Source organism: Anopheles maculipalpis, chromosome 2RL, assembly GCF_943734695.1.
Source record: "Anopheles maculipalpis chromosome 2RL, idAnoMacuDA_375_x, whole genome shotgun sequence".
NCBI classification, from domain to species: domain Eukaryota; kingdom Metazoa; phylum Arthropoda; class Insecta; order Diptera; family Culicidae; genus Anopheles; species Anopheles maculipalpis.
The window spans coordinates 95,133,596-95,148,153 of record NC_064871.1 but is presented as its reverse complement, the minus strand read 5'-3'; the positions used below and the strand labels follow the sequence as shown (position 1 = coordinate 95,148,153).

Genomic DNA, 14,558 nt, shown 5'->3' with positions numbered 1-14,558 from the left:
TCGGTTTCGGTTCGCTGCACTGCTCTCACTGATGTTTGGTTCACAGCATTGGGACACACGCGTTGTTGGAGGTCTCTTGCCACTTTGGATTGTTTTCCTACATCTTCCACACTTTTCGTTCATTGACTTATAAAATTTGTACTGCGTATGATATAGAAGTGAAGGCAAACACACACACTCACCAACACGAAAACCCACCACCGGATGTCACGATGATTCTTTTGGGATGCCTGCAATCCGTCGAGAAACGCAGCAGGCATGTGTGGCTGCGATGCATCCTTAGCTTGCCTTGAATTTCGTTCGTTCCCATTCGCTCCGTCACACACATGGCAACCATCGGATATCGGACACAGCACACTTTTACCCACGCACAACACCAGCACACACTCACACACATTCGCCCCTTTTTCCCATTTTACTATCCGCATCCCTTCAGTTTCAAGTGCAACAAAATGCACTTAGCGAAACGAAGCGCAACAAAATCGCAGCCTCTCACTCGCTCCCTTCGTTTTCTGCGCTTTGCCCGCTTATCCCGTAGTTGCCTTCTTCCACCTTCCCACCAGCCCCCAACGGTAAGAAAGGTGATACGATGAAGTAGCTAAATAGCAACAAAAATACTGCAAACGCATATCGTTTTAGTTGAACGGTGATACAGGTTGCATTTCCGGGTAGAAGGAGAAGTAGAGATGAGGGGGGGGGGGCGATTTTTTTGCGCGAAAATGGGAACGATGGGCCTGGCTGGGCCCCCCTTATTCTGGTGGAAAATGTATGCAATTGGGATTTAATGTACACAGTATACCAACCTACTGGATATGGACGAATGGTGCTGCCCTTGCTGCTGCTACTGCTTTCTGCTGTACATTATGCTATTTTCCTATTTGCATTTCCCTCGTTTGGTATGCACTTTTTTGGGTTACACATTATACACACGCGATTTTGCACCGATTTCGATATTCATAATCAATTCGATTTTATAGAAAACAGAAAAAAAAGCTGTCACAACTTCACCAAACACTCTGATTCACTGAATGCTTAAATTTTTCTTTTACCCAGTCATCCGTACAGAACCACCAAACAAAGCGTACGACGATTTCGTTTCTATCGCAACTTGTCGTAATTTGAATTTAAAAAAAAAAACTTCTCCATATAAATTCCAATGCGTCAATAGGTTGCAGTTATATTTTCGGTAGGAAAAGGGACTTCTTTACTTGTTATGTTGCTTCACGGCCACTACGCTGCACCACACGATCCGAACGCGTACGCTGGGAGAGCAATAATACAGCCACGGTAGGAATTGGTTGCCTTCCGTTGCTTCTCTTGCTTTATGACGAGTTGCACGTTGTGCTTTCCATAGTGCAGCGACGCAATTTAAGAGAGCGCGAGCGAAGAAGGTTGAAAGAGAGTATGCGATCGAGCGATGCATGCCGATGCTATGCCACCTCTAGAGTGAGTGAGACACGGAATGTTTGGGAGTTTTCGTTCTCGCTTTCGCTCACAGAGTGCACTCTGTCCATATGAATTAAATTTTATATTTTTCTGTTTTATCCAGAAAAATGGCTCTTAAATATTCACTATTTGCTTCAAATTGTTGCATAGAGCAAAAAACAGTACCAAAATGATGATTTTCCTCATTTTACATAAAAATAATTTTTCTATAAACCTTGATAGCAACACATTGCCACTACGCACCTTGTTTCTGTTGAAGTTAGTGATTACCTTTTTTGCGGCGACGCTGTTTTGGTGGTGGTCAAGAAATCTCACTCCATCTCGTCAGAGGCATGCAATTCAGTTAAACGGGGTACAAAATGAACACGAAAATGGTTGGCAAAAGGGCTTACAGAGTAAGTAACTCGTAACAAAGCAAATAGAGTTTGCCTTTAATGTGATCACTTTTCGCTTCGTGTTGCAGAATTTTAACATACCAACAACACTCCACTTTATATCGGAGGTTAAACTACACCGATGCCTGTGGGATCAGACGCACCAGGATCACTTGAATAAAAACGCACGGGATAAAGCATGGGAAGAACTTTCCCTGAGTTTGGGCTACAATGCGGACGAATTGGTTGCCAAGTGGCAATCGCTCCGATCTTCGTTCCGGCAGTACCGATTCCTAAAACGACGAGCGAAAGAGAGTGGTGGTGAGTAAAGATTCGTACGTGAAACTAGCGGTTCGTGCTTTATTTTGGTGGATAAAATGATTTTTTTTTTCTTGCGCAGACGCCAAGGCTCAGATCATTAAGTGGCCGTATTATTCTGCCATGAGTTATACGAATCGTTCATCAGACGATAACGATTTGCAGGTGATTTCCTTAAGCAGTTGCGTTTTGTCCTCAAAATTCACTCCCTAATATTTTACTATTTTATTTCTCTTCCAGTTAGAAACAAGACTGGTACCGGAAACGTCCGGTATACCGCCAAGTACCGCCAAAAGGCCACTAACAAATCCGGAGCCAACTACACATTCGATCGTCAGTGAGGAGGTATGCTTGCGTACAGTAGAATTAGATGATTCTTGGTGATGCTTGTAATACATGTAATACATGTATGCTTTCTTTCGACTCATTTTTAGATCCAGATTTCTGATCCTGATCAAGATTCAACCGAAGAATATCAACCGCCAACCAAACAAGTAAGTCATTCGTTTCCTCTACATGACCTCGTTCATACTGAAATTTCTTCTCTGCATTTTCTATAGGTCCCGGAAAAAATCTTATTAACCAAACCCGCTCCTTTTATAAAAAAGCAAACACCTCTAAAACTAGGCTCCAAGCAACCAGCGATCGCTAAATCAACCGTTCCAACAACTTCTCATAAAATGCTGAAGGAACCAGAATTCGTTGCTATCCAGGTGGAAGCAATCGATCTACCGTCACCGATTGAGCAAACGTTTACCGGCGAGGGGCACGGTTGCAGTATGCGTGTGCAGTACGAGGATGAAGTGTATGGTCACAGCATTGCGCTACAAATGAAACAGTTTTCCCCGAAAACGAAACGAATGCTACAAATCCAAATACATGAACTCATCTCAAAAGCACAGAAGCAAGCATTTGCAAAAGATTTCGGTTTCTCTTACGATAGTAGTTAAAGGTTGTGAGATGTGTCGGTTTGATGCGTAATAAATAGATGGTTTAATATAATGTTGACTATAACTTAACACTGTGTCTACTTGCTTTTGTAGTTGATTCGGTGGCATCCAGCAACTTTGACGTTCAAACGTTTCAACGTGATCGAGGTCACCTGCCAGCATATCCTGGTGCTCGTCATCGCCGACCTTTAAAATGGCCGCTTGCCATGCTTCCAAACCGAAAGAATTCAAACGTGGTCCATCCATCTGAGAGACGGAATTGTTGGATACTTTCAACGCCATTGTTTCCAGCTCAGTAATACCACAGCACTGTACGCAGAACTGGCCTAAATAGGGTGCCTTGGCAGCACTTTACATGGGTGTGCCATTGTTGCAATCGATATCGAGTACCATCGCTTTCGGATCGCATCGGCGGATCTAACAGTCTCGATGATGCATCTCCTCGTTGATGTACATGTTTGTCTGCATGTTCTAAACGAGCTGGTGGGCCACTATTTTCGATCGTTTCAAGGTGTGCTAAATCAATCGTTCCAACAACTTCTCATAAAATTTGGAAGGAACCAGAATTCGTTGCTATCAAGGTGGAAGCAATCGATCTACCGTTACCGATTGAGCAAACGTTTAACGGCGAGGGGGGGCGAGGCTCTCTTGGTTGGTGAGGTCTTACCCTCCATAAAGGACATCATTTCCACTTAGGTCAGTAGGAATATATCCGCCTCTGCCCACTCCACGTAATTCTCAACTAAATAAAAATTTAACCACAAAATCCGACATATCTTGTTGTCTATGTCCCTTTATGAATGTTTATTTATTTTTTAGGCAGATTTACCTTCGTTCCAACAAATTGCGAGTAACAACAACAAATTTCTACCACACCGAGAATAGGCTAAGTCAGACACGAACACACCTATATAGATTTGATCTAAAGACACCCTACAGTTTACCTTTGGTAACAAACAATTGAAATTTTATATCCCAGCGGACCACCCACCCCCAAGTAAGATTAAATCGATCTGCTCCCACGGATCTACCAATTTGCTTAGTATGGAATTTGATTCTGATAATACTGAATCATGTCGTACGTGCGCGTTCGGAAGTTTTGATACGAGTTCCTGATCACACCCAGCATATGAGCGGCCGCTTCCTTGCTATTCTTTGTCGGTACGAATCGCTGCTTCAGCAGGGTGATCGTTTGACCACGGAAACACGGCAACCCGGTGTCGAGCATTAGCGATACGAGCGTCACAATAGCATCCTGGTATGGGCGAATGGCGAGGAACGATTGCACACAAAGATCGCAGAACCACTTGAACGGTGCCGCCTCCATTTTGCCTCCCATCACCATTACCATCTCGTCCGTTAGTTTTAGGTCGGGTTCGAAGCCGATATTACCACCGGGTGATGATTCAAACATGAAACCAAAATCTACAAGAAAAGCAGAAAAAACGTAGTCAATACTGAGAAGAGCACACGACGACGCCTTGGGTGTGTCCTACCGATGTGAATAATATGACCATCCTTATCGATCATAATGTTTCCGTTATGGCGATCCTTGATCTGCAGCAAGTAACCAATCACCGAGTAGGCGGCCATCGATTTGACAAAGTTGCTGCGCGCCGACTGGAACTCTTTCGACGTTTCATCACCGTACTGATGCAGGAAGTACTCGTAAAGCCCGAAATCGGTCTGACGACCGAGCTGATCACGTGACTTTGCATTCGGTACACACTCAATCACGCCACACTTGGGGAACAGAGAAAAGAATCGAGATTAAGGAAACAATTCTTCAATTAAAGACTTCAATTCCTATCCATTTACCCCTGGAGCAGTGGCAACAACACGGTACGGAAACAGATACAGCTCCAGCCCAACCTGCTGGAACACGTTCTTGAAGATCGAGATCACCTGCAGCGCCAGCATATCCTGGCGCACGTCATCGCCGACCTTAAAAATGGCCGCTTGCCATGCTTCCGGTCCAAGAGAATTCAACCTCGGTCCATCGATCTGCGAGTCGGGATTGTTCGATACTTCCATCGCCATCGTTTCCAGCTCAGTAATACCACAGCGCTGTACGCGGAACCGGGCTAAATAGGGAGCCTTGGCAGCACTTTGCATGGGTGTGCCACTGTTGTAATCGATATCGAGCACCATGGCTTCCGGATTCGATGGAAGGTAGCAGCCGGACTGTACCTTGATGCGACTCAGCGCTTCCAGACAAGCCTTCTTACGTGCCTGCCCTTTGGGGAATGACCGTATCTCACCGCTTACGGCGGTGATTTTTCCGAAGAAATCAAACTCACGCTCGTAGAACCGTTTGGCCGGTCCGGAGAGTGACGAGATGATGTTTTGGGACAGCGATTCTAGTGCGTCGTAGAGAGCTAGCAAGAAAATGAAAGTAATGAAAATGAGGATTTTTTTCCGGGGAAACATGCTATAAGACAAGGATCCTTACAGTCTCGATGATGCATCTCCTCGTCGATGTACATGTTTGTCTGCATGTTCCAAACAAGCTGGTGGGCCACAATCTGCGATCGTTTCGAAATGTGCTTAATAAGCTCCGTTACATATCCCATCTGGAAAATCCAACCAAATAGTTTAAAACACGGAATTCTACTTCTGATCTCTTCCTTTCTTACCGTATCGTGTCGCAACGCTTGTACAAGCTGCGGAATATATGGCAGCACAGCTTCCGCGGGATAAGAGTTAAGCGTCTTCACCGCGTACTGTGCCGTCAGTGGATGTGTCGGATATTGGCGCGAAAAGTAAGACAGCGCCTGTATCGGATTCACTCTCGCCCAAGTCAACATGTACACCAGCTCAGGTGATTCGTTCAGAACCGTCTTCGTGGTGACGAGATACTTCAGCGCTTCGGGAATGTGTACAGCCGCCATCGGATCAGAACAAACCAATCGCGTCACTTCGTCTTCGATTGTTTCCGCGTTACGGATACGTTGCGGTAAAAATACGGCCAACGCTGGATTGTATGACCAAGCTAGGCGGGTAAAGTCACGCCATACGTTTAGCTTCATGGGGCGGGCGCGCCACTCTACTACGGACTCTTCACCAGGAATCTGCAACTCCGGCAGCGAGAGTGGATTCGCCCAAATAAGCATAAACTCAATCTCCACCGCCAGGAGCTCTAGAATGAGGTTACGCTTCTTCATGTAGTCCTTGTCGTACGCGTCCTTCTGGTACGGAGGACGTTTGATACGAGCCGAACGCTTGGAAAGGGTGGACGTAGAGTGGGGGATCGTATTGTACCAGCCAGCATTGCCACTGCTCGTCGAACGTGCGACCTCACTCCCGGCCAGTGATACCGTATCGAGTGAAACCTTCTGCACGGACAGATTCACCGAGGCTGTGTGAAGCTCGTAGTCGCTCAGTTCCGATGCAACCAGATGCTTCTTTTCGCTGCGCATCGTTTGCCAGAATTTCAACAGTATCGAGATATCCTCCAGCAATGCCTCGCGGGACTGACTCGGACAAAGCTGCGGTCCACAGAAATAGTCTAGTGCGTTGGCATAAATCCTCTCGCGTAGAATGTTGCGTGCGAGGGACTTTGGGATAGTATTACCTTGCAACAGCGACAACCCACACTGCAATAGCTTAAACCGACAGCCAACCGTGGAGATGTGACGATTCTGCTTAAAATCCCTACTAAACGGTAGACATCGGTGCAGCAGCATACAGAACATTTCCACCTTATCCCGGTTGCAGTACTTGGCCGTATCGACCATCTCCGACAGCAACTGTAACCAAATCAGATGTGGCGCGACTACGATAGGCTTGGGCACCAGTCGGCAGCCTTCGTAAGCCGCCAACGGGCTCGTTACATCGTTCTCCTCCGAGAACAGTCCCATGCGCTTGTCGAACGTGGTTTGCCACGCCGTTACCATCTCCTGTATGAAGCAAAGCTCTAAATCTTGCCTCGCAGTCAAGATCCACTGCCAACACTCGACGGCCGTCTCCATGGCGCTCTCGGTAAACAGCTGCACCTGGGAGGAGGATATCGCATGCAGCAACTTTCGGTTGGCACTAGAGCACAGTATCAAATAAGCCGTCGCACGCCACAAAGCTCCACGATGCTTCGGATCACTCTTCTCCGCGCAAGCATCCCAGACATCCCGCACCAACCGATCCGCTAGGCCCTTTTTCTCTTCATCTTCCAGCACGGATAGAAGGCCAGATATTTCGCCCGCATATTTACTTCGCAAGCATAGCACCGACACAAACTTAGAGGTGTCACTATTAACGCAGTGAGGACGCTTCGTTGTCGTTGGTATGGATGCATTCGTTACCCAGGTATGCAGGATAGAATCAACCGCCAACGCTAATCCGCTGTGATTGGAGAGCGTAGTCGACGGGACCTGATTCGGATACTCCTGCAGATGGCTGCGCGTTGATTTCGGAGCCCATTTCATCGCTTCGTTAACGATTCCTTGGCAACGATCGGCGAAATCCTTTACCCGACTTTCCCTAGCCGGTAAACTGTCCATCAGCTGCAGCGTATACGGCGTTGAAGCAACCCGAAGCGTTGGTGTTTCCTCGTTCGGATCGAGTGTCAGCGAGAAGGCTAGTAGCTGTAGTACATCCAGCATACACCAGAGCACCTTCCGGTTCCACAGCAAGTGCGGGAACTTGTCCACCAACTGCGACAGATACTGATCCGCTACCAGCTGGATCTGTTTGTGGATGTGGTTAAAGTAAACGAGCAGCAGCATGGCCTGCGATTCAAGGACCTTCTCGCGTACCGAGTCCTGTGCCAGCAGTACGCTGCGGAACTTCTCAAACACCTGATCACCGATGCAGCGGACACATTGCCACATGCCGTACTTATCCTTCAGCAGTGCATTATCGCACAGGTAGCTAAGGATCGGTTCAAGGCTCGGTTCCGAAGCGTTTTCCACACGCAAAATTTCCAACCAGTAAACACTCAGCAGGTAAGCGCATTGGGCAAACGTCAGCTTGTTGATACACGCCGTTATATCTGCTGGAGGGTGGTCCAGTAGGAGCAGGATTTGATTCCGAAGTTCCATCAAGCTAACACTACCCGATCGGATCGCGGACGTGTAGTTAAGCTCGCGCATCTCCGATCGGTGCGCCGTTTGGGAGATGAGTAGCGGAGATTTGGCCGCTATCTGCTGCACGCCCTGGTACCAATCAGAGGGCCAAAGACGCGAATTGGTGAATCCCATCACGACGCAGTACAGCCAGAAGTCTTTGAATAGCTTGTGCAGACGTTGTTTAGGATTCTTGATCGGAGGCAGACGTCGCACGAGGACCTGGAGAATAAGAAAAAAGTTATCAATTAGTATCTGAAGGATTCGTGTGTATTAATGTTTATCAATACTGATATGAAATGTATACTAACCGCAATCACAGGAATAAGCATTCCAAGGTTTCCCGCACTCGAACTAGCTTTCTGCGCCCCAGACGTACTGTCCGACGACCGTTCCGCTTCTAGCCCGATCTGCACAAACAGCTCCAGCAGCTTGCCCAGCAAGTCCAGCATCTCCAGCTCGCCCTGTATGTTGGCGGCAATGTTTGCCAGCGCATTGACGACCGCATCCGACACATGGTGGTATGATTTCCTGTAAACACTGTTGGTTTGTTTAAACACCGACACGGACGGACGGTACACGACGGCACGGCGTTGTTTGGTGGAAGCAAAAATTTTGAAAAAATTTAGATGACTGATTCAGTCGTCACACAGATGCAAAGGGAGGGCACAAAAAACAGCGCAATAACCAAAAAACAAAAAAGGTACATGTACGCCATTTAACACCAGGAAACCGGGGTTTTATTTGCTTATGCTTATCTGAGAGCTCGAAGCCGAGTCGTTCCGATTTTCGGGTGAGAAAACATTTTGGTCAGTCACACAGAAGACGTTTCCTTGTAGAATTACACGGAAATACCGCGGAAGATAGAGAAAGGTAGATGGAGGGAGGTACACGGAGCATGCAATCGGAAGAATCAATCGAGAATGTATCTGAAATATCTTGAAGAACTTTTAACGGAAGGTTCACGCACGAGGTATGGTATGCATTTGAAAAATAGACTAACATATGCATTAAAAAATGGTGATTTTTGCCAGATTCATGATAAAATTAAACGGTAAAATTTTAGATTTTTAAGACCCGGATGTCGTTAAGTCTATACTTTTAAATGCATATGTTAAATAAAATGAGATAGTGTGAAACAGTCAATGAAAATGATCGATATGAGGTTATCCAATTAGGTTGACACACACACACACACATATGAAAACACAGATCCACAAACGGACAAAATGGAATGGTTGAAACGAGGTGGAATAATTACCCTTAAAGCCTTTACATTACCTTTGCTCAGGGTTGGTCGAGTAAGCAAGTGATGCAGCCTGTACGGTGACGCGTGAAAACATTTTCATTATCTCCTCAAAAACCTGCGGCTCACACTTGGAGATGATCATACAGCCCAGCTGATCGACGATCAGTACATTCTGCTCCGATGGTACCTTGCAGAAGCGTTGGATGAAAAATTGCAGAATATTGTTCGTTGTTTTCGGCGTGTCCTTAAGCGCGACTGCCACGTGGCCCAACATAACGATGATGTTGAGCGATACGAGACTCGATTCGCTTTCCTGCTTTTCGGCGGTAAACAGCCGATTTGATACGTTCGCTACCAGTGCCGGTACACAGTACTGGTCGAGTGCGTGAGCGGCCCGGAGCGCGATGCTAAGGTTTTCAATTGCCGCATCACGCAACGCTTCGAACGCTTCCTGGGCGGACTTGGTGAGTCCTTTCGGTTTCGTTGCATGATCGAACGCTTTGAAATCGGATCCTTGCACTAGGAAGAACGGGAAAAGGCGTTAGTTTTAAGAGGAAGAGGACGAAATTTGATACTGATACTTACCCACGATTCGGAAAGGAGCATTTTCTTTATCCTTCTTCGTTTGTGCTTGTGATTGGACGTAAAGCTTCGTTAGGATGGGGCTTGGATCGACCAAGAAGTCTCGTAAATATGATATCGATGTTCCCGCAATATTAGGGAACTTTTGCGCCAGCTTACCCAATCCCTACAAGAGAGAAATACAGCATTAATACAGAAGCTTTTGAATTTTTTTCTTGGCTAACGACCTTCTAAAAGGTCACGCCGAATTCCATTCATAATCATTATAGATATCACTCACTGAGCTTGATAAAGGTATCATTTTGGGAAAGTTCCGTCAAAGGCAAAGGCAAAGAAGCCAATGAACCGTTATCTTGGATTTAAATAAATAAATAAAATAAATAAAAACACTTAATAAATTACCTCTAGGCAAACCATTAGCAGTGGCATATGATCCATCACCACCTTGTGTCCCAACACTGAGTTAAGCTTCTGGTAAAGTCGGCTGCACAGTTTATCGGCCTCTGAAATCAATTTCGAAGAAACTCTTTAGATTTATTCTTGCTTGCCGATTTTCCCGACTTCAAACAGAGGCCTGCGCAATCAATGGACAGAAGCAGATATGAAGTATCACTTCCCACACACACTAGCAGTAAACCGTTATAACCCGCATTGCTTTGCGTGTTTGATTTTGATTCATTTTTCATATTTTACAATTCATTCCCAATAAACCTTTTTTTTTTGTTGATCGAAAGCAAAACAACTCTCCCAACCCAGAAGCTATCGAACGGCACAAGAAAACATAAGATAGGGAGGTAACGGAAACAAGAAACAAAGAAACGAAAACATAAATCATAATCAACCAAATCATCAAACAAAATCAAATAATCATCACCATCACCTAAACCCATCGTGAGTGATAAACTTTCTTGCAGATACGCTAGCAGATCGCACAAGTTGTCGACTGGAACCGATAAAACATTGGATCAGAATTGAGAGAGGATAATTATGCCGAATTGGGTAGCGTTTTGTAACATCGGTGTTTAGAGATGTGCGCACTGAGTAAGGGGTGAGTGAGATTAATTCTGCAAATGAAACTATGGATTCAGATCGGCCTAAAGAGTTTTTCGGATTATTGACACTCTTTTCTGATTATTCTGACATAGGTCGACTACTGAAACCGAAAAGAATGAATGAGTGAGTCTAAAGCGAAAAGAGTGATTAATTAGTCAGCTTTGAGAGTGAGTATTATCCGAAAAGTGTTATCGTAGTGCAATATTTCTATATGAATCTTTAAAGAATGAATGAACGATTTAAATCTCTTTACCCATTCTTTTTTCTGATTCAAATCATTCAAAAGTGTGTGTTTTCTCTTCTCTAATCGGTGTGACTTATCTTTCTCGTTTGCTTCACACAAAAAACTTACCCGTTTCATCACCGATCGCCCATACGAGCAAATCAACGCACGCCGCATTCGCCATCACGTTGATCTTGTACTTGTTCACAACAATGTTCGACGGATCCCGCACACGATCGAGCGCATCGTGCTGCTTGTTCTGCAGCTCCGTTTGACCGATCAGGAACAAACGCTTCACAAACTCTTGCACGTCTTTCGTGAAGGGTGTTGGGAGATCTGAAAGTAAATCGAAAAAAGGGACATTTAATATACATCTTCTCATCTATCAATAAAATGGGGGTTTTACCTGTCTGATTCTGCAATATTTCCCTCAGCAACGTGACCATTACCAGATTGATCGTTTCCGAGAAGCTTTTGTAGCCGTACGGTTTAATCTGATTCAACGCATAAATATCGCCCGCCTGCTCGTCCAAATGTTCCAGCGTTTCTTTCGTGAGAAGCTTTTTAGCGAGCGCGAAAATAGTCTGCAGATGGTTGATCGGGAACTGTAAACGATCGTTCCTCTCCAACGAATCACAGAAGCGCATGTTCGGGAACTGGTTAAAACTTGAACCGTACTTTGCGAAAAAGTACGTCGTCGGATCGTACGGCACGGAGTAGAAGGAACTAAGCTTCTTCCGGCTACTGTTGATCGATTTTTCTGTCTCACCCGCATCTACGGACAGACTGCCCGACATCGACCGTGGGATAATCGAACGAAACTGGCTAACGCTCGTACTATCCTTCGCATCGGCTGAAAGCGGTGTTTCGGGCGATTTTACTACCAGAATTTCGTCCTTCGGAAATAGTCGACAGAGAAGGGGAGGATCACAGGCAGCATAGCGTCCCATCGAACGACTCAACCCGAGCAGCAAGGGTACGGTCGCTTTACAGAGAATAATCGGTGGAAGGGTGCTACTTTCTTTGCTCCCTTTGATCATGTTTGTTAGCACGGTAAGCACCTCCACCTGGTTGAGGATGATTTCATCACGATGCTCCGGACATCCAACGGCTATATCGGACAGGAGACTATTAAGACAGAAGCTAAACTTTTCCGCCGTTGGTATCTCTGAAAAGGGAAGAGGGAAATTTTCATTAGCAAAACTCAAATCACGGCGGGATTTAACTGCCTCGGGGGAGAATGCCACTCACTATCGATTTTATTAGGCTTGACGTCATCGATCCAAACTGCTTTCGGGAGTGCTTTCGCAAGTCGTAGCAGGTAAGGGATAATTTCTTTCCCATACTGATAACCACTCTCGAGAAAGTACAACCCAAGAGCAATGACCGCATCTTGTGCCCGAGCATCGAGACAAAACACTCCGGCCGCATTTTCCTGTGGACAATATTTGAACAGTGTTTGCACCTACGGAGGAGTGAAAAAAAATGTAGTAAAATGACTCAGGGCCGTGGGTTGGGACAGGTTTCAGCTCGTTGCGAAACCTTAAGCACGTACCTTTTCCCACGGTGTGGGCTTGATCATGGCCAGCACACGCGCCAAACATTGGACGGTTTTTTGAAACGAAAATCTCTCATTTCCCACCATAATTGTAGGTGGTATTTTTATCACTTTATCACAAGTTTTAGTTCTCACCGTACTGCAGGTTTTCCTTTATTCCTTTTTTTATTTACTTTTTCGTGTTGTGACGTTTGGCCGATAACGAAATGACAGCTTCGAAAAGTCCATTGCTCGAATCTTTTTCAAATTCGGATCGTTTCGATGAAAACATTGAAAATAAATTCGTTTTTCTTCCAAAAATAAGCAATCATCTCATTAAACTTATTCTTCTGAATGCAATTATCTACTGTTTCAATAAATTTAGCTGATTATTCGCGTTGAAAAAGCACTGTGTTAAAAAATTGAATGCACAGTATGGGCCATTGAAAAGAATCATGTGGAAAAAGTTTAAAACTATAACATTATTTCCCCACTTCATGCATATAGTTCTAAAAGTAGTTTAGTTGTAAGTAAGTGCTTATTATGACATAAAGTCAACCAAAATCCTAAGTTTAGCACTTCCAAACATGTAGAAAGCCTGAGACTGTACACAAATATCAAGAATAACCCACCAATAGTCCAGCATGTACTGTACTAACCCACGCAGATATCGAGGTTACTTTGCACGCAATATGCCGGTAAGAGCGATTAGAGTATGTCTAAAACTACTTGATCATGAAAGAAGAGTTTTAGCAGGTGGTCATAATCATGGACGAAAGCAAATTTAATACCTTCGAGTCAGACAGGTTGATTTTACAATTCAATTCAATTCAACCATCTAGGTATTCTGAAAGGTATTTTGAAAGCAAGTGCTGTAAAATTAAGCCACGTATCAAATTTTCAGCTTGTCCAATATAATGATCCGAAGCATACTTCTCAGCTAGTCAAGGAATGGTTGCTGCACAACGTCGAAATAATGCTTATGCATGTGCCCCAGTTTCCAGATCTCAATTCTATCCTTTTAGAATTCGTTGGATCATTTTGATTCAAAAAATCGAAAATTTGAGATCTTGTATAGAAATTAGCTTAGATGGTTTCACATGGGAGAATGGGAGAAAATTGTTTCCAAACTAAAGTAAATATTGATTTTCTCGCTGAAAAAGCGTTAGCAGAGCGTATTGCAACTAAAGGGAAACATACGGAGAATTAAATTAAGGTTCGATAAACTGCGTGTTTGTTCGGTGTACGAAAAATTTTGTTGCATCGATGTATTGGTAAATTTTATCAACAGATAGAATTGTTTTTTGTTAAGATCAATGCTGTTTGGTGATGAGGGTATATTGTACTATATTATGGCATAAATATAACATTTGTCTTCCTTGATTGAATACGTTTTAACAATTATTTTCGTTCCTAGTCCGAGTATAAATGAATCCGAATTTAATTTCATGACCGATTGCACTTTTTACCCACTGTGCATCTGTCAAATCTGTCAAACCGCCGAGGTTGCATTTTTTCATACATTTTTTTGTCCTTCAGCGTGGCCGCAAGTGAATCCCCTGGACCCTGGTAGCGTACGCGGAAGAAAATATCGATTTTTCCCTATCCCGGCAAAACGAGACGTGCAGCGGATACTGGAAACGGCTGGAAATCGGTACCCTCGTGCTCAACTTCCGCGACGCACCGACCGAGACGTGTGCGTGTCCGTGCGTCTGGAACACAAAACCGTGTGGATTGCGAAACGCGCTTCCTCTTAATTGCGGGAA

At 44.8% G+C, this 14,558-nt stretch overlaps 2 protein-coding genes across 3 annotated transcripts; one reads left to right on the top strand and one right to left on the bottom strand.

Moving 5' to 3' along the window:
* Positions 1 to 1,817: 1,817 nt before the first annotated feature.
* Positions 1,818 to 3,088, top strand: LOC126567674 (uncharacterized). The gene is made up of 6 exons (XM_050223892.1): positions 1,818 to 1,841; positions 1,910 to 2,141; positions 2,221 to 2,324; positions 2,379 to 2,483; positions 2,573 to 2,632; positions 2,699 to 3,088. The coding sequence occupies exons 1-6, from the start codon at positions 1,818 to 1,820 to the stop codon at positions 3,086 to 3,088; spliced, it is 915 nt and encodes a 304-aa protein (XP_050079849.1).
* A 931-nt stretch (positions 3,089 to 4,019) lies between these two features.
* Positions 4,020 to 12,920, bottom strand: LOC126567736 (phosphatidylinositol 4-kinase alpha). 2 transcript variants are annotated; one of them, XM_050224004.1, is made up of 13 exons: positions 12,811 to 12,920; positions 12,507 to 12,720; positions 11,662 to 12,423; positions 11,385 to 11,591; positions 10,382 to 10,482; positions 9,983 to 10,145; positions 9,430 to 9,916; positions 8,460 to 8,688; positions 5,725 to 8,370; positions 5,541 to 5,661; positions 4,907 to 5,466; positions 4,585 to 4,831; positions 4,020 to 4,513 (listed from the first exon to the last, which is right to left on the bottom strand). In XM_050224004.1, the coding sequence occupies exons 1-13, from the start codon at positions 12,898 to 12,900 to the stop codon at positions 4,128 to 4,130; spliced, it is 6,213 nt and encodes a 2,070-aa protein (XP_050079961.1). In that variant the 5' UTR covers positions 12,901 to 12,920; the 3' UTR covers positions 4,020 to 4,127. The 2 variants fall into 2 exon arrangements, with proteins under 2 accessions (XP_050079961.1, XP_050079962.1); XM_050224005.1 differs by having other exon boundaries at positions 8,460 to 8,679.
* Between the last annotated feature and the right edge of the window lie 1,638 nt (positions 12,921 to 14,558).